This window comes from Salmo trutta, chromosome 38 (assembly GCF_901001165.1).
Source record: "Salmo trutta chromosome 38, fSalTru1.1, whole genome shotgun sequence".
Classification (NCBI taxonomy): domain Eukaryota; kingdom Metazoa; phylum Chordata; class Actinopteri; order Salmoniformes; family Salmonidae; genus Salmo; species Salmo trutta.
This window is the reverse complement of record NC_042994.1, coordinates 26,459,005-26,480,988: the sequence shown is the minus strand read 5'-3', so window position 1 is coordinate 26,480,988 and position 21,984 is coordinate 26,459,005. Positions and strand designations below refer to the sequence as shown.

General features: G+C 45.4%; 1 protein-coding gene across 1 annotated transcript; it reads left to right on the top strand.

The window, feature by feature from the left end:
- Positions 1-15,503: 15,503 nt before the first annotated feature.
- Positions 15,504-20,950, top strand: LOC115178484 (piggyBac transposable element-derived protein 4-like). Its single transcript, XM_029739696.1, has 4 exons — positions 15,504-15,529; positions 16,787-16,825; positions 18,218-18,332; positions 19,039-20,950. Exons 3-4 carry the CDS (start codon positions 18,247-18,249, stop codon positions 20,834-20,836), a joined length of 1,884 nt encoding a protein of 627 aa, XP_029595556.1. The 5' UTR covers positions 15,504-15,529; positions 16,787-16,825; positions 18,218-18,246; the 3' UTR covers positions 20,837-20,950.
- The last annotated feature ends 1,034 nt before the right edge of the window (positions 20,951-21,984 follow it).

The window sequence follows — 21,984 nt, the reverse complement described above, 5'->3', positions numbered from 1 at the left end:
GGGAGCTCTCTAAGGATAGTAGTGTCTGACAGGGGGCTCTCTAAGAATAGGAGTGTCTGGCAGGGGGCTCCCTAAGGATAGGAGTGTCTGGCAGGGGTCTCCCTAAGGATAGGAGTGTCTGACAGGGGGCTCTCTAAGGATAGGAGTGTCTGGCAGGGGTCTCCTTAAGGATAGGAGTGTCTGACAGGGGTCTCCCTAAGGATAGGAGTGTCTGACAGGGGTCTCTCTAAGGATAGGAGTGTCTGGCAGGGGTCTCCCTAAGGATAGGAGTGTCTGACAGGGGTCTCTCTAAGGATAGGAGTGTCTGACAGGGGGCTCTCTAAGGATAGGCGTGTCTGGCAGGGGGCTCCCTAAGGATAGGAGTGTCTGGCAGGGGTCTCCCTAAGGATAGGAGTGTCTGACAGGGGGCTCTCTAAGGATAGGAGTGTCTAGCAGGGGTCTCCCTAAGGATAGGAGTGGTCATTAAGGATAGGAGTGTCTGACAGGGGCTCCCTAAGGATAGGAGTGTCTGGCAGGGGTCTCCCTAAGGATAGTAGTGGGTCAGTGTCTGACAGGGGTCTCTCTAAGGATAGGAGTGTCTGACAGGGGTCTCCCTAAGGATAGGAGTGGGTCCGTGTCTGACAGGAGGCTCCCTAAGGATAGGAGTGTCTGGCAGGGGTCTCCCTAAGGATAGGAGTGTCTGGCAGGGGTCTCCCTAATGATAGGAGTGGGTCAGTGTCTGACACGAGGCTCCCTAAGGATAGGAGTGTCTGGCAGGGGTCTCCCTAAGGATAGTAGTGGGTCAGTGTCTGACAGGGGGCTCTCTAAGGATAGGAGTGTCTGACAGGGTGCTCCCTAAGGATAGGAGTGTCTGACAGGGGTCTCCCTAAGGATAGGAGTGTCTGGCAGGGGTCTCCCTAAGGATAGGAGTGGGTCAGTGTCTGACAGGAGGCTCCCTAAGGATAGGAGTGTCTGACAGGGGGCTCCTTAAGGATAGGAGTGTTTGGCACGGGTCTCCCTAAGGATAGGAGTGGGTCAGTGTCTGACAGGAGGCTCCCTAAGGATAGTAGTGTCTGACAGGGGTCTCCCTAAGGATAGGAGTGTCTGACAGGGGCTCCCTAAGGATAGGAGTGTCTGGCAGGGGGCTCCCTAAGGATAGGAGTGTCTGCCAGGGGGCTCTCTAAGGATAGTAGTGGGTCAGTGTCTGACAGGGGGCTCCCTAAGGATAGGAGTATCTGGCAGGGGTCTCCCTAAGGATAGGAGTGTCTGACAGGGGTCTCCCTAAGGATAGGAGTGTCTGACAGGGGGCTCTCTAAGGATAGGAGTGTCTGACAGGGGTCTCCCTAAGGATAGGAGTGTCTGACAGGTGTCTTCCTAAGGACAGGAGTGTCTGACAGGGGTCTCCCTAAGGATAGGAGTGTCTGACAGGTGTCTTCCTAAGGATAGGAGTGTCTGACAGGGGTCTCTCTAAGGATAGGAGTGTCTGACAGGGGGCTCTCTAAGGATAGGAGTGTCTGGCAGGGGGCTCTCTAAGGATAGGCGTGTCTGGCAGGGGGCTCCCTAAGGATAGGAGTGTCTGGCAGGGGTCTCCCTAAGGATAGGAGTGTCTGACAGGGGGCTCTCTAAGGATAGGAGTGTCTGGCAGGGGGCTCTCTAAGGATAGGAGTGTCTGGCAGGGGTCTCCCTAAGGATGGGAGTGGTCATTAAGGATAGGAGTGTCTGACAAGGGGCTCCCTAAGGATAGGAGTGTCTGGCAGGGGGCTCCCTAAGGATAGTAGTGGGTCAGTGTCTGACAGGAGCCTCCCTAAGGATAGGAGTGTCTGGCAGGGGTCTCCCTAAGGATGGGAGTGGTCATTAAGGATAGGCGTGTCTGGCAGGGGTCTCCCTAAGGATAGGAGTGTCTGACAGGGGGCTCCCTAAGGATAGGAGTGTCTGACAGGGGGCTCCCTAAGGATAGGAGTGTCTGACAGGGGTCTCTCTAAGGATAGGAGTGTCTGACAGGGGTCTCCCTAAGGATAGGAGTGGGTCAGTGTCTGACAGGAGCCTCCCTAAGGATAGGAGTGTCTGGCAGGGGTCTCCCTAAGGATAGGAGTGTCTGGCAGGGGTCTCCCTAAAGATAGGAGTGGGTCAGTGTCTGACAGGAGGCTCCCTAAGGATAGGAGTGTCTGGCAGGGGTCTCCCTAAGGATAGTAGTGGGTCAGTGTCTGACAGGGGGCTCTCTAAGGATAGGAGTGTCTGACAGGGGGCTCCCTAAGGATAGGAGTGTCTGACAGGGGTCTCCCTAAGGATAGGAGTGTCTGACAGGGGTCTCCCTAAGGATAGGAGTGTCTGACAGGGGGCTCCTTAAGGATAGGAGTGTTTGGCACGGGTCTCCCTAAGGATAGGAGTGGGTCAGTGTCTGACAGGAGGCTCCCTAAGGATAGTAGTGTCTGACAGGGGTCTCCCTAAGGATAGGAGTGTCTGACAGGGGCTCCCTAAGGATAGGAGTGTCTGGCAGGGGGCTCCCTAAGGATAGGAGTGTCTGACAGGGGTCTCCCTAAGGATAGGAGTGTCTGACAGGGGTCTCCCTAAGGATAGGAGTGTCTGACAGGTGTCTTCCTAAGGATAGGAGTGTCTGACAGGGGTCTCCCTAAGGATAGGAGTGTCTGACAGGTGTCTTCCTAAGGATAGGAGTGTCTGACAGGGGGCTCTCTAAGGATAGGAGTGTCTGACAGGGGTCTCCCTAAGGATAGGAGTGTCTGGCAGGGGGCTCCCTAAGGATAGGAGTGTCTGACAGGGGTCTCCCTAAGGATAGGAGTGTCTGACAGGGGTCTTCCTAAGGATAGGAGTGTCTGACAGGGGGCTCTCTAAGTATAGGAGTGTCTGACAGGGGGCTCTCTAAGGATAGGAGTGTCTGGCAGGGGGCTCCTGAAGGATAGGAGTGTCTGGCAGGGGTCTCCCTAAGGATAGGAGTGGGTCAGTGTCTGACAGGGGGCTTCCTAAGGATATGAGTGTCTGGCGGGGGCTCCCTAAGGATAGGAGTGTCTGACAGGGGTCTCCCTAAGGATAGGAGTGTCTGACAGGGGGCTCTCTAAGGATAGTAGTGGGTCAGTGTCTGACAGGGGGCTCTCTTAGGATAGTAGTGGGTCAGTGTCTGACAGGGGGCTCCCTAAGGATAGGAGTGTCTGACAGGGGGCTCCCTGAGGATAGGAGTGTCTGACAGGGGCTCCCTAAGGATAGGAGTGTCTGACAGGGGTTTCCCTAAGGATAGGAGTGGGTCAGTGTCTGACAGGGGGCTCCCTAAGGATAGGAGTGTCTGACAGGGGGCTCCCTAAGGATAGGAGTGGGTCAGTGTCTGGCAGGGGGCTCTCTAAGGATAGAAGTGTCTGGCAGGGGTCTCCCTAAGGATAGGAGTGTCTGGCAGGGGTCTCCCTAAGGATAGGAGTGGGTCAGTGTCTGACAGGGGGCTTCCTAAGGATATGAGTGTCTGGCGGGGGCTCCCTAAGGATAGGAGTGTCTGACAGAGGTCTCCCTAAGGATAGGAGTGTCTGACAGGGGGCTCTCTAAGGATAGTAGTGGGTCAGTGTCTGACAGGGGGCTCTCTTAGGATAGTAGTGGGTCAGTGTCTGACAGGGGGCTCCCTAAGGATAGGAGTGTCTGTCAGGGGGCTCCCTGAGGATAGGAGTGGTCATTAAGGATAGGAGTGTCTGACAGGGGGCTCCCTAAGGATAGGAGTGTCTGACAGGGGTTTCCCTAAGGATAGGAGTGGGTCAGCGTCTGGCAGGGGGCTCCCTAAGGATAGGAGTGTCTGGCAGGGGGCTCCCTAAGGATAGGAGTGTCTGACAGGGGTCTCCCTAAGGATAGGAGTGTCTGACAGGGGTCTTCCTAAGCATAGGAGTGTCTGACAGGGGGCTCTCTAAGGATAGGAGTGTCTGGGAGGGGGCTCTCTAAGGATAGGAGTGTTTGGCAGGGGGCTCCTTAAGGATAGGAGTGTCTGGCAGGGGTCTCCCTAAGGATAGGAGTGTCTGGCAGGGGGCTCTCTAAGGATAGGAGTGTCTGGCAGGGGGCTCTCTAAGGATAGGAGTGTTTGGCAGGGGGCTCCTTAAAGATAGGAGTGTCTGGCAGGGGTCTCCCTAAGGATAGGAGTGTCTGGCAGGAGTCTCCCTAAGGATTGGAGTGGGTCAGTGTCTGACAGGGGGCTCCCTAAGGATAGAAGTGTCTGGCAGGGGGCTCCCTAAGGATAGGAGTGTCTGACAGGGGTCTCCCTAAGGATAGGAGTGTCTGACAGGGGTCTTCCTAAGGATAGGAGTGTCTGACAGGGGGCTCTCTAAGGATAGTAGTGGGTCAGTGTCTGACAGGGGGCTCCCTAAGGATAGGAGTGTCTGACAGGGGTTTCCCTAAGGATAGGAGTGGGTCAGTGTCTGACAGGAGGCTCCCTAAGGATAGGAGTGTCTGACAGGGGTCTTCCTAAGTATAGGAGTGTCTGACAGGGGGCTCTCTAAGGATAGTAGTGGGTCAGTGTCTGGCAGGGGGCTCCCTAAGGATAGGAGTGTCTGGCAGGGGGCTCCCTAAGGATAGGAGTGTCTGACAGGGGTCTCCCTAAGGATAGGAGTGTCTGACAGGGGTCTTCCTAAGCATAGGAGTGTCTGACAGGGGGCTCTCTAAGGATAGTAGTGTCTGGCAGGGGGCTCTCTAAGGATAGGAGTGTTTGGCAGGGGGCTCCTTAAGGATAGGAGTGTCTGGCAGGGGTATCCCTAAGGATAGGAGTGTCTGGCAGGGGGCTCCCTAAGGATAGGAGTGTCTAACAGGGGTCTCCCTAAGGACAGGAGTGTCTGACAGGGGTCTTCCTAAGGATAGGAGTGTCTGACAGGGGGCTCTCTAAGGATAGGAGTGTCTGGCAGGGGGCTCTCTAAGGATAGGAGTGTTTGGCAGGGGGCTCCTTAAGGATAGGAGTGTCTGGCAGGGGTCTCCCTAAGGATAGGAGTGTCTGGCAGGGGTCTCCCTAAGGATTGGAGTGGGTCAGTGTCTGACAGGGGGCTCCCTAAGGATAGAAGTGTCTGGCGGGGGCTCCCTAAGGATAGGAGTGTCTGACAGGGGTCTTCCTAAGGATAGGAGTGTCTGACAGGGGTCTCCCTAAGGATAGGAGTGGGTCAGTGTCTGACAGGGGCTCCCTAAGGATAGGAGTGTCTGACAGGGGGCTCCCTAAGGATAGGAGTGGGTCAGTGTCTGACAGGAGGCTCCCTAAGGATAGGAGTGTCTGGTAGGGGGCTCCCTAAAGATAGGAGTGTCTGGCAGGGGTCTCCCTAAGGATAGTAGTGTCTGGTAGGGGGCTCCCTAAAGATAGGAGTGTCTGGCAGGGGTCTCCCTAAGGATAGGAGTGTCTGGCGGGGGCTCCCTAAGGATAGGAGTGTCTGACAGGGGTCTCCCTAAGGATAGGAGTGTCTGACAGGGGGCTCCCTAAGTATAGGCGTGTCTGACAGGGGGCTCTCTAAGGATAGTAGTGGGTCAGTGTCTGACAGGAGGCTCCCTAAGGATAGGAGTGTCTGGCAGGGGGCTCCCTAAAGATAGGAGTGTCTGGCAGGGGTCTCCCTAAGGATAGGAGTGTCTGACAGGGGGCTCCCTAAGGATAGGCGTGTCTGGCAGGGGGCTCCTTAAGGATAGTACTGTCTGGTAGGGGGCTTTCTAAGGATAGTAGTGGGTCAGTGTCTGACAGGAGGCTCCCTAAGGATAGGAGTGTCTGACAGGGGCTCCCTAAGGATAGGAGTGTCTGACAGGGGGCTTTCTAAGGAGAGGAAGTGGGTCAGTGTCTGACAGGAGGCTCCCTAAGGACAGGAGTGTCTGGCAGGGGGCTCCCTAAGGATAGGCGTGTCTGGCAGGGGTCTCCCTAAGGATAGGAGTGTCTGGCAGGGGGTCCTTAAGGATAGGAGTGTCTGACAGGGGGCTCTCTAAGGATAGGAGTGTCTGACAGGGGGCTCCCTAAGGATAGGAGTGTCTGACAGGGGTCTCCCTAAGGATAGGAGTGTCTGACAGGGGGCTCTCTAAGGATAGGAGTGTCTGACAGGGGTCTCTCTAAGGATAGGAGTGTCTGACAGGGGGCTCCTTAAGGATAGGAGTGTCTGACAGGGGGCTCTCTAAGGATAGGAGTGTCTGGCAGGGGGCTCCTTAAGGATAGGAGTGTCTGGCAGGGGTCTCCTTAAGGATAGGAGTGTCTGACCAAATTCTGTGAACACACAGTCAATGTTATAAAACTCAATTTAGTCAAAACTAAGTCTGAAATATCGACGCCGGAGTGAAGAAAAACAGCTGGAACAGTGACGCATCATCTCTCTGCGACTTCTTCAAGATTTCAATAACCGCCAAGGAGATTTCTCAATTGGTATGGACTGGGACACCTACCGAGCAGAATTCTGGACAAAATATGTTTCTGGGGACATGAAAACGTCTCCCATCCCTTCCCATCTAAAATATTAATCTCAAGTATAACATTTCCCCAACATCTGCCAGGCTGTTGGCAATTTGGCCCACTTGACGCAACTAGACGCTTATCGTTCCTTCACTCAACTGAGTTCTGCCCTATCCCTGGTGCCAGCTGGGAAGCCTACCTGTAAAAACTATTGTTCGCTAAATCCTGAGAAATTACAGACCATGTAAAAAACTGTTGGTCACTATATCCGGCTAGAAGGACCACGTAAAAACGGTTGGCTGGGAATGCCCTCACCCGTCTGAGCGGTCGGCTGTGAATGCCCTCGCCCGTCTGAGCGGTCGGCTGGGAATGCCCTCGCCCATCTGAGCGGTCGGCTGGGAATGCCCTCTCCCATCTGAGCGGTCGGCTGGGAATGCCCTCTCCCGTCTGAGCGGTCGGCTGTGAATGCCCGCGCCCGTCTGAGCGGTCGGCTGGGAATGCCCTCACCCATCTGAGCGGTCGGCTGTGAATGCCCGCGCCCGTCTGAGCGGTCGGCTGTGAATGCCCTCGCCCGTCTGAGCGGTCGGCTGGGAATGCCCTCACCCGTCTGAGCGGTCGGCTGGGAATGCCCTCGCCCGTCTGAGCGGTCGGCTGGGAATGCCCTCACCCATCTGAGCGGTCGGCTGGGAATGCCCTCACCCGTCTGAGCGGTCGGCTGGGAATGCCCTCACCCGTCTGAGCGGTTGGCTGGGAATGCCCTCACCCGTCTGAGCGGTCGGCTGGGAATGCCCTCACCCGCTATATATTTATAAATGATTGGTTTGGTTCTGTCCTTTATAGTGCTGTCCGGTTAGAACATGATGTTGAGGCCCATCACGGTACTCTTGATAGTCACCACACACACACAGACACAGCTGTTTCCATTTGAAGATGTTGATATGATTTTGGTCATCTGAATGACTTGGAATCATTTTGTTGTAGTTCTATAATACATAGATGTGAACACATGTAAACAGTATTAGTTAAGGGTTATAACTATAAAATATAAATACATGTACATTTTATAAATGGCTAATGTCATTACACTTATAAAATATCTATAAAGGGCTATAGTATCAATATAAACATAAACTTAAACATTCACCTCTTGGAGAGAGAGAGAAACAAATTACTTGGATTGACAAAGGGTCAAGATTTATGGCACACACACTCTCCAGCTTTGTGTGAGAATCTGCCAGGCTGAGACCTTATCAGATCTGCCCTGGCGCCACAGGGTCATAAATGACTCCAAGAACTGTCTGGGATGACTGGGATGATTCTAGAATGACTCTGGGATGACTCTAGAATGACTCTGGGATGACTCTAGAATGACTCTAGAATGACTCTGGGATGACTCGAGAATGACTCTGGGATGACTCTGGGATGACTCTAGAATGACTCTGGGATGACTGTAGAATGACTCTGGGATGACTCTGGGATGACTCTGGGATGACTCTAGAATGACTCTGGGATGACTCTGGGATGACTCTAGAATGACTCTGGGATGACTCTAGAATGACTCTAGGATGACTCTAGAATGACTCTAGGATGACTCTGGAATGACTCTAGAATGACTCTAGGATGACTCTGGGATGACTCTAGAATGACTCTGGAATGACTCTAGAATGACTCTAGGATGACTCTGGGATGACTCTGGGATGACTCTAGAATGACTCTAGGATGACTCTAGGATGACTCTGGGATGACTCTGGGATGACTCTAGAATGACTCTGGGATGACTCTGGGATGACTCTGGGATAACTCTAGAAGCTCGCCCGTGGCAGCACAATAAAACACCTTAATAAAGGCCACTATGGAAAATGCTGTGGTAGCGTGTGCATGCAAAATACTATGTTTACCAATACAACAATTAAACCACTTCTGCAAAATTACTTGTTGAACAAATGCAATAACACTTCTGTCAGTACTGAATAATATTACATAGGACAAATAATAGACAAAACAGTGTTGGCAATAGCTTTTGTTGTGCCCTCTTCGTTTGTTCCTTAACGAAAATATGCAAAATAAATTCTAAAACACATCAATAGGATCTCTTGCTAGCGCTTTGCTCTGCCCACTTCCTCGCTTGTTCTGCCCACTATGATTAATTGTATTTATACATAAAATATATATTTTATAAATTCTTAACAACAAATCAATTCAAAAAGTACATGGGGAACACAAGTATATATAATGAATATACAAAGGACATTTGGGCTAGGGGCGGGGCTGGGGGCGGGGTTATGGGTTACAATATCACATTACATAAGGACCTTACGGGATCGGATCCCGCGCATGAGGTTGTACTGCAAGTAACAACATCAACAAAAATCCCAGGACATAGACATATCTGATATGGGCAGAAAGCTTAAATTATTGTTAATCTAACTGCACTGTCAAATTTACAGTAGCTATTACAGTGAAAGAATACCATGCCATTGTTTGAGGAGAGTGCACAATTATGAATTTCAAAATTTATTAATAAACCAATTAGGCACATTTGGGCAGTCTTGATGCAACATTTTGAACAGATATGCAATGGTTCATTGGATCAGTCTAAAACTTTGCACATACACTGCTGCCATCTAGTGACCAAAATCTAAATTGCGCGTGGGCTGGAATAATGCATTATGGCCTTTCTCTTGCCTTTCAAAGACGATGGTACAAAAATAATATTTAAAAAAACGTAATAATATTATTATTATATATTTTTTTGTATTATCTTTTACCAGATCTAATGTGTTATATTCTCCTACATTAATTTTAGGCGAAAATTGAAAAAAAAGGGTCAGATCCTTTTAAGGGACAAACACACAGTTATAATTCTAACAGGGGCGGGGCTGGGGGGAGGGGCTAGGGGGTATAATATCACATACCACAAGGACCTTTTAAGGAACACACACACAGTTATAATTCTAACAGCTTTTTTTGTTGGCAGAGTATTTAATTGTCTTAAAATATAGTTCAATTTCTTTTTGTAAGGTAATAAAATGTGGTGTTTTGTTTGTAAATTTACGTTTGTCAATATGACATTTGGCCAAAATAAAAATTTAATTAATTACATAAAATGTTCTACTTATTTCTATCGTAAGTAAAGAATTCAAGCAGTACGTCTCTCTACAATAGTGTACAACCGTCATAAATGTGTTCAATTATAAATCTACTGATGTCTTCCCACAGATTCCTTACATGAATACAAGGCAAAAAAAGATGCAACACTGTTTCTGGGTGGTCATTACAAAAGGTACAATTTGAATTTATGTTTTTTTTAAACTTCATAAAGTGGTTGGCAGGATAATATTTATGAATAATTTTAAAAGAAACTTCCTTCATTTTGTTACTAAGTAGATATGTGTATAGCAACATCCAAACTTTTTTACAACAGAGATTATCCATAAATCAGAGATTATCAATAAATAAAACCATTCCAATAAGACATGACAAGGCATAGACACAACATCCTGTTGAAACACGACTCGTATAGCTCTATTGTTGTTGAATCGACCAACATGACATAAGGAATAGACACAACATCCTGTTGAAACAAGGCATGTATAGATCTATTGTTGTTGAATGGACTAAAAGAAAAACAAATCTTTCCTACTGATGAGTCAACAGGGGTAATCGTAGGTATGTTCTGAGGGTCAGGTCTTGACACGTTCCTGAATAATAAAACAACACCTGAGTGAATGGCAGCTAAAACAATGGCAACATTTTTAGGTGTTACAGGGACTTTGTAAAGTGATAAGAATTCCTTATAACTGAGTAAAAGACCCTCTGCATTTACCAGTTGGCTCACCAATAGGATATTATTTACCAGTTGGCTCACCAATAGGATATTATTTACCAGTTGGCTCACCAATAGGATATTATTTACCAGTTGGCTCACCAATAGGATATTATTTACCAGTTGGCTCACCAATAGGATATTATTTAGGAAACAATATTCTAAAAACCAAGAAGTATTTTTATATAATATGTCCCGATTATTCCATATATAATATATGTGTGGAGAAAAATGATGCTTATAAATGAAGGAGCACGAAAAGAAAACCTGCTGATATAAAGCAGAGAGTTTCACTGGAACTTTCTCAATATTATACAGATGTAGTTGGAAGTTTACATACACCTTAGCCAAATACATTTAAACTCCGTTTTTCACAATTCCTGACATTTAATCGTAGTAAAAATTCCCTGTCTTAGGTCAGTTAGGATCACCACTTTATTTTAAGAATGTGAAATGTTAGAATAATAGTAGAGAGAATGATTTATTTCAGCTTTTATTTCTTTCATCACATTCCCAGTGGGTCAGAAGTTTACATACAATCAATTAGTATTTGGTAGCATTGCCTTTAAATAGTTTAACTTGGGTCAAACATTTCGGGTAGCCTTCCACAAGCTTCCCACAATAAGTTGGGTGAATTTTGGCCCATTCCTCCTGACAGAGCTGGTGTAACTGAGTCAGGTTTGTAGACCTCCTTGCTCGCACATGCTTTTTCAGTTCTGCCCACAAATTTCCTATGGGATTGAGGTCAGGGCTTTGTGATGGCCAATCCAATACCTTGACTTTGTTGTCTTTAGGCCATTTTGCCACAACTTTGGAAGTATGCTTGGGGTCATTGTCCATTTGGAAGACCCACTTGTGACCAAGCTTTAACTTCCTTACTGATGTCTTGAGATGTTGCTTCAATATATCCACATAATCTTCCTACCTCATGATGCCATCTATTTTGTGAAGTGCACCAGTCCCTCCTGCAGCAAAGCACCCCCACAACATGATGCTGCCACCCCCATGCTTCACGGTTGGGATGGTGTTCTTCGGCTTGCAAGCCTCCCCCTTTTTCCTCCAAACATAAGGGTGGTCATTATGGCCAAACTGTTCTATTTTTGTTTCATCAGACCAGAGGACATTTCTCCAAAAAGTACGATCTTTGTCCCCATGTGCAGTTGCAAAATGTAGTCTGGCTTTTTTATGGCGGTTTTGGAGCAGTGGCTTCTTCCTTGCTGAGTAGCCTTTCAGGTTATGACGATATAGGACTCGTTTTACTGTGGATATAGATACTTTTGTACCTGTTTCCTCCAGCATCTTCATACGGTCCTTTGCTGTTGTTCTTGGATTGATTTGCACTTTTTGCACCAAAGTACATTCATCTCTAGGAGACAGAACACATCTCCTTCCTGAGCGGTATGACGGCTGCGTGGTCCCATGATGTTTACACTTGCGTACTATTGTTTGTACAGATGAACATGAACTTCAGGCATTTGGAAATTGCTCCCAAGGATGAATCAGACTTGTGGAGGTTTACAATTTTTTCTTGGCTGATTTCTTTTGATTTTCCCATGATGTCAAGCAAAGAGGCACTGAGTTTGAAGGTAGGCCTTGAAATACATCCACAAGCACACCTCCAATTGACTCAAATTATGTCAATTAACCTATCAGAAGCTTTTAAAGCCATGACATCATTTTCTGGAATTTTCCAAGCTGTTTAAAGGTACAGTCAACTTAGTGTATGTAAACTTCTGACCCACTGGAATTGTGATACAGTGAATTATAAGTGAAATAATCTGTCTTTAAACAAGTGTTTGGAAAAATTACAAGTGTCATGCACAAAGTAGATGTCCTAACCGACTTGCCAAAACTATAGACTTCAACTGTAATTGCAAGCCAACATGAAGCATACGAACTTGGTAGTACAGAGTAGATCAATATTCCTGCGTATCCTGGAAGGATATTGACCTCATCCTGTCAGTAGAGGATGCCTGGTTGCTCTTTAAAAGTGCTTTCCTCACCATCTTAAATAAGTATGCCCCATTCAAAACATGTAGAACTAAGAACAGATGGTTCACCCCAGACCTGACTGCCCTCGACCAGCACAAAAACATCCTGTGGAGTACTACATTAGCATCGAATAGCCCCCGCGATTTGCATGTTTTCAGAGAAGTCAGGAACCAATAGACACAGTCAGTTAGGAAAGCTAAGGCTAGCTTTTTCAAACAGACATTTGCATCCTGTAGCATAAACTCCAATAGGTTCTGGGACACTCTAAAGTCCATGGAGAATAAAAGCACCTCCTCCCAGCTGCCCACTGCACTGAGGCTGTCACCACCGATAAATCTACGATAATTGAGAATTCAATTAGCATTTTTCTATGGCTGGCAATGCTTTCCACCTGGCTACCCTACCCCGGCCAACAGCTCTGCACCCCCTGCAGCAACTTGCGCAAGCCCCCTCCCGCTTCTCCTTCACCCAAATCCAGACAGCTGATGTTCTGAAAGAGCTGCAAAATCTGGATCCCTACAAATCAGCTGGGCTAGACAATCTGGACCCTCTCTTTCTAAAATTATCAGCCGAAATGGTTGCAACCCCTATTACTAGCTTGTTCAACCTCTTTTTTGTATTGTCTGAGATCCCCAAAGATTGGAAAGCTGCAGCGGTCATCCCCCTCTTCAAAGGGGGAGACACTCTAGACCCAAACTGTTATAGACCTATATCCATCCTGCCCTGCCTTTCTAAAATCTTCAAAAGCCAAGTTAACAAACAGATCACCGACCATGTCGAATCCCACTGTACCTTCTCCACTATGCAATCTGGTTTCAGAGCTGGTCATGGGTGCAGCTCAGCCATGCTCAAGGTCCTAAACGATATCATAAGAGCCATCGATAAAAGACAGTACTGTGCAGCCGTCTTCATATACCTGGCCAAGGCTTTCGACTCTGTCAATCACTGCATTCTTATCGGCAGACTCAATAGCTTTGGTTTCTCAAATGACTGCCTCCCCTGTTTCACCAACTACTTCTCAGATAGAGTTAAGTGTGTCAAATCGGAGGGCCTGTTGTCCGGACCTCTGGCAGTCTCTATGGGGGTGCCACAGGGTTCAATTCTCGGGCCGACTCTTTTCTCTGTATATATCAATAATGTCGCTCTTGCTGCTGGTGATTCTCTGATCCCACCTCTACGCAGATGACACCGTTCTGTATACATCTGACCCTTCTTTGGACACTGTGTTAACAAACCTCCAAACGAGCTTCAATGCCATACAACACTCCATCCGTGGCCTCCAACTGCTTTTAAATGCTCGTAAAACTAAATGCTTGCTCTTCAACCGATTGCTGCCCACACCCGCCTGCCCGACTAGCATCACTACTCTGGACGGTTCTGACTTAGAATATGTGGACAACTACAAATACCTAGGTGTCTGGTTAGACTGTCAACTCTCCTTCCAGACTCACATTAAGCATCTCCAATCCAAAATTAAATCTAGAATCGGCTTCCTATTTCGCAACAAAGCCTCCTTCACTCGTGCTGCCAAACATACCCTCGTAAAACTGACTATCCTACCGATCCTTGACTTCGAACGATGTCATTTACAAAATAGCCTCCAACACTCTACTCAGCAAAGTGGATGTAGTCTATCACAGTGCCATTCGTTTTGTCACCAAAGCCCCATATACTACCCACCACTGCGACCTGTATGCTCTCGTTGGCTGGCCCTCACTACATATTCGTTACCAAACCCACTGGCTCCAGGTTATCTATAAGTCTATACTAGGTAAAGCCCCGCCTTATCTCAGCTCACTGGTCACCATAGCAACACCCACCTGTAGCACGCGCTCCAGCAGGTATATCTCACTGGTCACCATAGCAGCACGCGCTCCAGCAGGTATATTTCACTGGTCATCCCCAAATGCCGCCTTTCCTTCCAGTTCTCTGCTGCCAATGACTGGAACGAATTGCAAAAATCACTGAAGCTGGAGACTTATATCTCCCTCTCTAACTGTAAGCATCAGTTGTCAGAGCAGCTTACCAATCACTGCACCTGTACACAGCCCATCTGTAAATAGCCCACCCAACTACCTCATCCCATATTGTTATTTATTTTTTGGCTCTTTTGCACCCGTGTCTCTACATGCATATCATCATCTGCACATCTATCACTCCAGTGTTTATGCTAAATTGTAATTATTTTGCCTCTATTGCCTATTTATTGCCTTACCTCCCTAATCTTACTACATTTGCACACACTGTACATAGATTTTTCTATTGTGTTATTGACTGTAGGTTTGTTTATCCCATGTGTACCTCTGTGTTGTTGTTTTTGTCGCAATGCTTTGCTTTATCTTGGCCAGGTCGCAGTTGTAAATGAGAACTTGTTCTCAACTGGCCTACCTGGTTAAATAAAGGTGAAATTAAAAAGAAATAAAATAATATGACGTTGCGAAATATTGCTTTGTGGGTAGTTTAGAAGATAGACGGAAATAAGTTAATAAATAGGTAATAACGCAAAAACATAACTGTTTGTACTTATAGGTAACCAGATCGTGACTACAACTCCGTTACTAAGTCTTTAACCACACTGTGTTGTTACACTGGTGAGTAAAAACTCATGCTTCCTACCCTTTAACTGAAAATAAAATATACATTTTACTCAACTGCGTTACCCACTCCAGTCAGCAGATGTGTGAAGGTTTAAGGTAACGCTGCTAGTGTGACGTGTAATGTAGTGGACGGAACGCTTCTTTCAACAACAGCAACAGTTAGTAAGACATCTCGGTAGCTTGCTAGATAAAATAGCCGAACAAATTAGACGCTTTCGTGTATATTATCCACTGTGTTTTAAACCCACTTCTGTCGTCTAGTTAGTTATCCGTTTTAATTTCATATTTACGGTGTTGTTGTTATTATTCAGCTAGCAGGCTGGTTAAGTTAGCATTAGCCTAGCTAGCTAACATCTCCGACCATGAGCTCACTAAGCTACTCTCCTCCTGCTAAAGAAGAGGTCTGCTGGACGGAGAAAGAGGGTCTGTGGCTGAACATTGCCGTAAAAGAGGAGAAGGAAGAAGAGGATGTCACTATACAAAAACAAGTAGAGGTTGAGGCTGTTATCGTGGAAGAAGAAGAGAAAGACATTTCAGTGAAAGAAGAAGACGCGTTCAGAGTGAAAGAGGAAGATACTGTTTTTGGAATGAAAGAGGAGGAGGGGGAGATGATTGTTACATCGAAAAAGGAGGAGGAGGAGGAAACTGGATATCTGAGCCCGGTTTCCCAAACGCATCTTAAGGCGTCCAATGGTTCTAATGATGAACTTAGCCGTAAGATGGTTTTGAGAAACCGTTCCCAGATTAACACTAGTAAGTACTGTCTTAAATACAGAGGCACAAACTCTGCAGTTGTTGAACTGATGTGTGGTGTTAAAGGGAAAATCTGCAGTTGTTGAACTGATATGTGTTAAAGGGGAAATCTGCAGTTGCTACATCCATAGTCAGACTATTTATTTATAGCCATTGATTCTTGAAGAATATAACACATGCCTCATGAGCTTAGTTCAACTGTTGTACCCCATCAGAACCCCAAATAAGCTTTTTTTACTCCAATGTTTAGAAACAATGTAAATCAACACTGTATAGCCTCAACATGGTTAAAACTGTAATGTTGATATCATGGATGGTCAGTCCTTGTATCCATAGGTCTGTCTATGAATTTGAGAGTAGTTACATTTCTCCAGCCCCATCCATCATCTTATTACCTAAACAGTGGTGGAATTACAGCTTTGTTGTTGTTTGAACTGCAGGTTGGTTGGTTGATTGATGTGGCTTTTTTAAACGGTGAACTTAGCCGTAAGATGGTTTTGAGAAACCGTTCCCTGATTAACACTAGTAAGTACTGTCTTAAATACAGAGGCACAAACTCTGCAGTTGTTGAACTGATGTTTGGTGTTAAAGGGGAAATCAGCTGTTGCTACATCCATATTTTGACTTTTAAATGATTTCTATATAACCATTGATTCTTGAAGATTATAAACTGTGTGGTTCCAGCCCTGAATGCTGATAGCCATGGCATATCAGACTGTATACCATACGGGTATGGCAAAACATTTATTTTTACTGGTCTAATTATGTTGGTAACCAGTTTATAATAGCAATAAGGCACCTCGGGTGTTTGTAGTAAATGGCCACTATACCACGGCTAAGGGCTTTGTTCGCGATGCGTCGTGCCTAAGAATAGCCCTTAGCCGTGGTATATTGGCAATATACCACACCCCCTCGTACCTTATTGCTTAAATATAACACATGTCTATAACACGTCTCATGAGCTTAGTTAAACTGTCGTACCCCTTCAGAACCCCAAATAAACATTTGTTTTGTCCAATGTTTAGAAACAATATAAATGTAAACCAACACTGTATAGCCTCAACATGGTTAAAACTATAATGTTGATATCATGGATGGTCAGTCCTTGCATCCATAGGTTGTCTATGAATTTGAGAGTAGTTACATTTCTCCAGCCCCATCCATCTTATTGCCAAAACAGTGGTGGAATGACAGTTTTGTTATTGTTTGAACTGCAGATTGGTTGGTTGATTGATGTGGCATTTTTTACTTCTACAGGATCAGTGTCTCGAAATCTGGACAGTTGCTGCTCTGACGGTAAATAATGTACTTACATTCATTAATCTTGCTCTGACTTGTTTTGTTTGATAAAATCCATTTTTACCGTAATATCCGGACTATTAAGCGCACCTGAATATAAGCCGCACCCACTGAATTAAAACGTTTTTTTTAACATAAATAAGCCGCACATGTCTAAGCCGCAGGTGCCTACCGGTACATTGAAACAAATGAACTTTACACAGGCTTTAACGAAACACGGCTTGTAACAAAAATAAATAGGCTTTAACGAAACACGGCTTGTAACAAAAATAAATAGGCTTTAACGAAACACGGCTTGTAACAAAAATAAATAGGCTTTAACGAAACACGGCTTGTAACAAAAATAAATAGGCTTTAACGAAACACGGCTTGTAACAAAAAATAAAAAATTAGCAGTAAGCTTTAGTTGTCTTTTTGCACTGAGTCAATTCCTCACGCTGCTGTTTCCAACGTCTTATCATCGACTCATTAAGACCAAGCTCCCGTGCAGCAGCTCTATTTCCTTTTCCAACAGCCAGATCAATCGCCTTCAACTTGAAAGCTGCATCATATGCATTTCTCCGTGTCTTTGCCATGATGAGGGTGACAAAATGACTACCGTAATCAGAATGATGGGAAGTTTGAGAGCGCTCGATTAACAGTAAACAAAAAAGTTGTTTGACTGTAACCCGTTTGGCAATTTCATTGGTCTAATGAAAGCTTCATGCCGCCAAAAAACTGGACACGTCACAGAATGTGTTTTTTTGGAGAAAAAAAAATGTAAAGCGGGAAAAATCCATATATTAGCCGCGTCAAAAAAAGTTGCGGCTTATAGTTGGAATTCACGGTATGTCCTAACCGTTCCATGTTGTATACAGCATTTTGTATGAATTCCAACTCTTTGAACTTGCAACAAAACAATTTATGAAATCTAATCAGCAAAACGTTGTTTAACCCGGTCAAGTTAGCTTCCTGTGCAATCCTCAGACACTCAAGAAGGCAACCAAACTTGTTTCATCATTCTACGTATTGGCTACACAACACATCAATTATCTCATGAAGGTCAGCCATCATTACGCACCAATGACACGAGCAGTGTTCACTTGATTGACAGTGTCTTGGTCCAATGACCAACCTATCATTTTGAAACCTAGCTAGACAGCCAATGAGCTGGGCTTTCCAGCAGTATGTGAACGCCGTTTGTAGGACAAACAGCCATCATGCTAGAGCTGTGCGCAACAGAGTTCATTCTCTGGTGAAAGGAAACAGGACGCACGGTAGTTTACCTTACCCAGCGGTTCGTTCTCTTCTTCAAACTTTTCTCAAAGTTGAAAAAGTTAAACATGGCTACTAAGAGTGGAAAAACTAAATGGAAATCCAAGTATACACATTTTGATGATATTATTGCAGAAATTGACCGGGAGAGTGACACAGATGGAATGGATGACGAATCTGTGAGTGACCACAGTTTTGATTCCAGCGCAGAAGAAATGTTTTTGGAAGGAAAGGATCCACTTTTAGATCAGTAAGTAAAATAGGTTTTTGCTTATCATGCTAATGCAGTTGTTTAAATGGTCGCATATTCATTTCAGATATTTTCATTTGATTTATATATATCTATACACACAGAGTACCAGTCAAAAGTTTGGACACACCTACTCATTCCAGGGTTTTTCTGTATTTGTACTATTTTCTACATTGTAGAAAAATTGTGAAGACATCAAAATGATGAAATAACACGTATGGAAGTATGTAGTAACCAAACAAAAAGTGCTAAACAAAATAGATTTCATATTTGAGATTCTTCAAAGTAGCCACCCTTTGCCTTGATGAGAGCTTTGCACACTCTTGGCATTCTCTCAACCAGCTTCATGAGGTAGTCACCCGGAATGCATTTCAATTAACAGGTGTACCTTGTTCAACCTTGTTGAGGTATACACATAGGCTATGCTAATACATTGTATGTTTAGTTGGCTATGACATGTTGTGGCTTTTTCACTGACATATTGATCCACATATTTCATTATAGTGATTGTGTTCCTTATACTCTATATAATATATATGTTTATAGATATGTGTATTTGATGTATTGATGCAGGGCTCACCCGTAATGTATTGATGCAGAGCTCACACGTAATGTATTGATGCAGGGCTCACCTCTACTAAAATAAAGGTTCAATAAAATAACAGTAAACTTGAGATCTAACTGAATGTGTTTTAATCCTCAATAGTGGTAGAGACTCTGACTCTGATGACCTCTGGGTGCCACTCCAAAGAGACCACAGTCCTCCATCCCCAACTCATTCAAACGTAGGAACTGGTTCCTCCAGTATGACCCCTGCTGCTGCTGTCTCTGGCTCCACACCCACCCCGGCCTGGCCATCTAGAGGTGTGATGAGGTCAGCCCAGAAGCGGAGGAGGGCCAGTGAACCAGCGGTAACTACCAGCGAGGCAGAGGACCGCTGGCACACTGTGCTAGAGGATGACGTGGAGCCACTTCCACCATCATTTCAACCTAAAAGGCAGCCAGGACCTCAGCTGGACATGACTGCAAAGTACAGCCCCCTTCATCTTTTCCAGATGTTTTTCTCCTTGTCAGTTCTGGATTCGCTGGTGTCTAACACCAACAAGTATGGGGCTCAGAAACAAGCAGGCAAGAAAGAGGCATGGAAGCCCATTTCCATCCAAGACCTATACTGTTACATCTCACTGGTCATTTACATGGAGCTTGTGAAGTTGAAAAACCTGAAGGACTACTGGAGATCGTCAACACTCTACCAACTGCCTTTCCCCACCACTGTCATGTCTTGTAACAAGTTTCTAACTATCTCGCGGGCGCTTCATATCAGTGACCCACAAGTTGATGAGGACAATGACAAGAAGAGAGGCACATCAAGCTTTGATAGGCTCTGCAAAATCAAACCTCTCTACCCCAGCATGGTAGAGGCCTGCAAGACCCATTTTCAGCCCAACCAGAACCTGTCCATAGATGAGAGGATGGTAGCCTCAAAGGCTAGAATTGGCCTCAAACAATATATGTGTAACACGCCGACAAAATGGGCTTACAAACTGTTTGTTTTGGCCGATTCTGTGTGTGCCTACACTTGGAATTTTTTTGTTTATGAGGGTAAATCCATCTCAGCCACTGGTAAGGGACTTAGTTATGATTCCGTTATGGAATTATTGGATTTTCCATTGCTTGGGACGGGCTACAAACTGTTTGTGGACAACTTTTACACAAGCCCTACCCTGTTTACAGACCTGAAGAAGCTGAATGTATGGTCTTGTGGCACCATTTGTCCCAACAGAGTAGGTTTTCCCAAAACAAAAGTAAATTACATGCCTAAGAGGGCTGATAGGGGTACCATGCGATGGATTCGTAAAGATGACCTGCTCTTTGTAAAGTGGATGGATACCAGACAGGTGGCCATGTGCTCCAGTATCCACAAATCGTACAGTGGCGATCACGTCGTCAGGCGTGTGAAGGACGCTAATGGGGCATGGACCAAGAAAAATGTCCCCATTCCTCCTGCTGTAAAGGATTACAACAAGAGCATGGGAGGTGTGGACCTGTCAGACGCTCTGATAGGCTACAACAATGTTCTCCACAAGACAAGGAAATGGTACAGGACATTGTTCTATCACTTCATTGACATCGCTGTGGTGAATGCATTCCTCCTTCATAAGGAAATGGCTAAGAGCTCTGGACAGACCCCCATGACACAGCTAGCCTTCAGAGAGCTGCTCATCCAGGAGCTTGCCGACTATGGCACAAAGTCCACAGCAGCACCTTCTGTCCGCTCTACATCTGTCCCCTCTACTCCTGTCACCAGAGTTGTTCACCTGCCAAAACACATCACTGCAGACCTGAATGTGCCTCGGGGCAAAAAGAGCACAGCAGGGAGGCGTCGTTGTATTCTGTGCCACAAGAAATCTCCCATCACCTGCACTACTTGTGCTGTTACCCTCTGCTTCACACCAAAAAGAGACTGCTATGGGACTTGGCATCAGGAGCACAATCTGGTGTAGAGGACTGTGGGTGTTCTAAATCCTCTAATTGTAAATTAAACATGTTTTTCACTTTGTGTGTGGTTTGCCTCACAAGTCCTCAATTGGCAGTTTCATTAAATAGTACCCACAAAACACCAGTCTCAAAGTCAACAGTGAAAAGGCGACTCCGGGATGCTGGCCATCTAGCCAGAGTTGCAAAGAAAAAGCCATATCTCAGACTGGCCAATAAAAATAAAAGATTAAGATTGGCAAAAGAACACAGACACTGGACAGAGGAACTCAGCCTAAAAGGCCAGCATCCCAGAGCTAATAAATGTACTGTCAGAGCAAATATTTTTCATTGTTTTTATGAATTTTTTCTGTGTATTTCATTTTTTACTTTAGTTTATTTTGTAAATATTTTTTTTACTATATTTTCTTAACTGCATTGTTGGTTAATTGCTGTAAGTAAGCATTTCACGGTAAGCTCTACACCTGTTTGTATTCGGCGCATTTAACAAATAAACTTTGATTTGATTTAGCTATACAGCCTGATAATACCAGTAATGGTGTATACCTAAATTAGCATGTTGTTTGTGCAACAGTATCTTCTAAATCAAAGAGCAATACGCGAAGCAAGAATATGTTAGCTACATGAAGTAGCTAAGAGAAAATATGTAGCCAAAGATTAAACGGTGCTTTAGGAAACACTTATCAACACTTTGGTTCCTACCCTTTACATACACATTAGCCAAATACATTTAAACTCAGTTTTTCACAATTCCTGACATTTAATCCTAGTAAAAAGTCCCTGTCTTAGGTCAGTTAGGATCACCACCAGGAAATGCAGAAGTTGATGATAATGCAGAATATTATTTTAGGTTGGAGTTGAACAGTATAAAACAATTAGAATGGAGAAAGACCCATTGAAATCACTTAGAATGTATGTGTTGTCACCCCAGGGTCACAATACTACTCGTAAAGACCATTTAGAATGTATGTGTTGTCACCTCAGGGTCACACACTACTCATAAAGAACATTTAGAATGTATGTGTTGCTACCCCAGGGTCACACACTACTCATAAAGAACATTTCGAATTTAGAATGTATGTGTTGTCACCCCAGGGTCACAATACTAATCATAAAGAACATTTAGAATTTAGAATGTATGTGTTGTCACCCCAGG

Excerpts from the sequence above, each read along its gene's own strand:
- LOC115178484 (XM_029739696.1), top strand. The coding sequence starts at position 18,247 with ATGGATGACGAATCTGTGAGTGACCACAGTTTTGATTCCAGCGCAGAA. Across the intron at positions 18,333-19,038 it reads AAGGATCCACTTTTAGATCA|TGGTAGAGACTCTGACTCTG; the intron begins GTAAGTAAAATA and ends AATCCTCAATAG.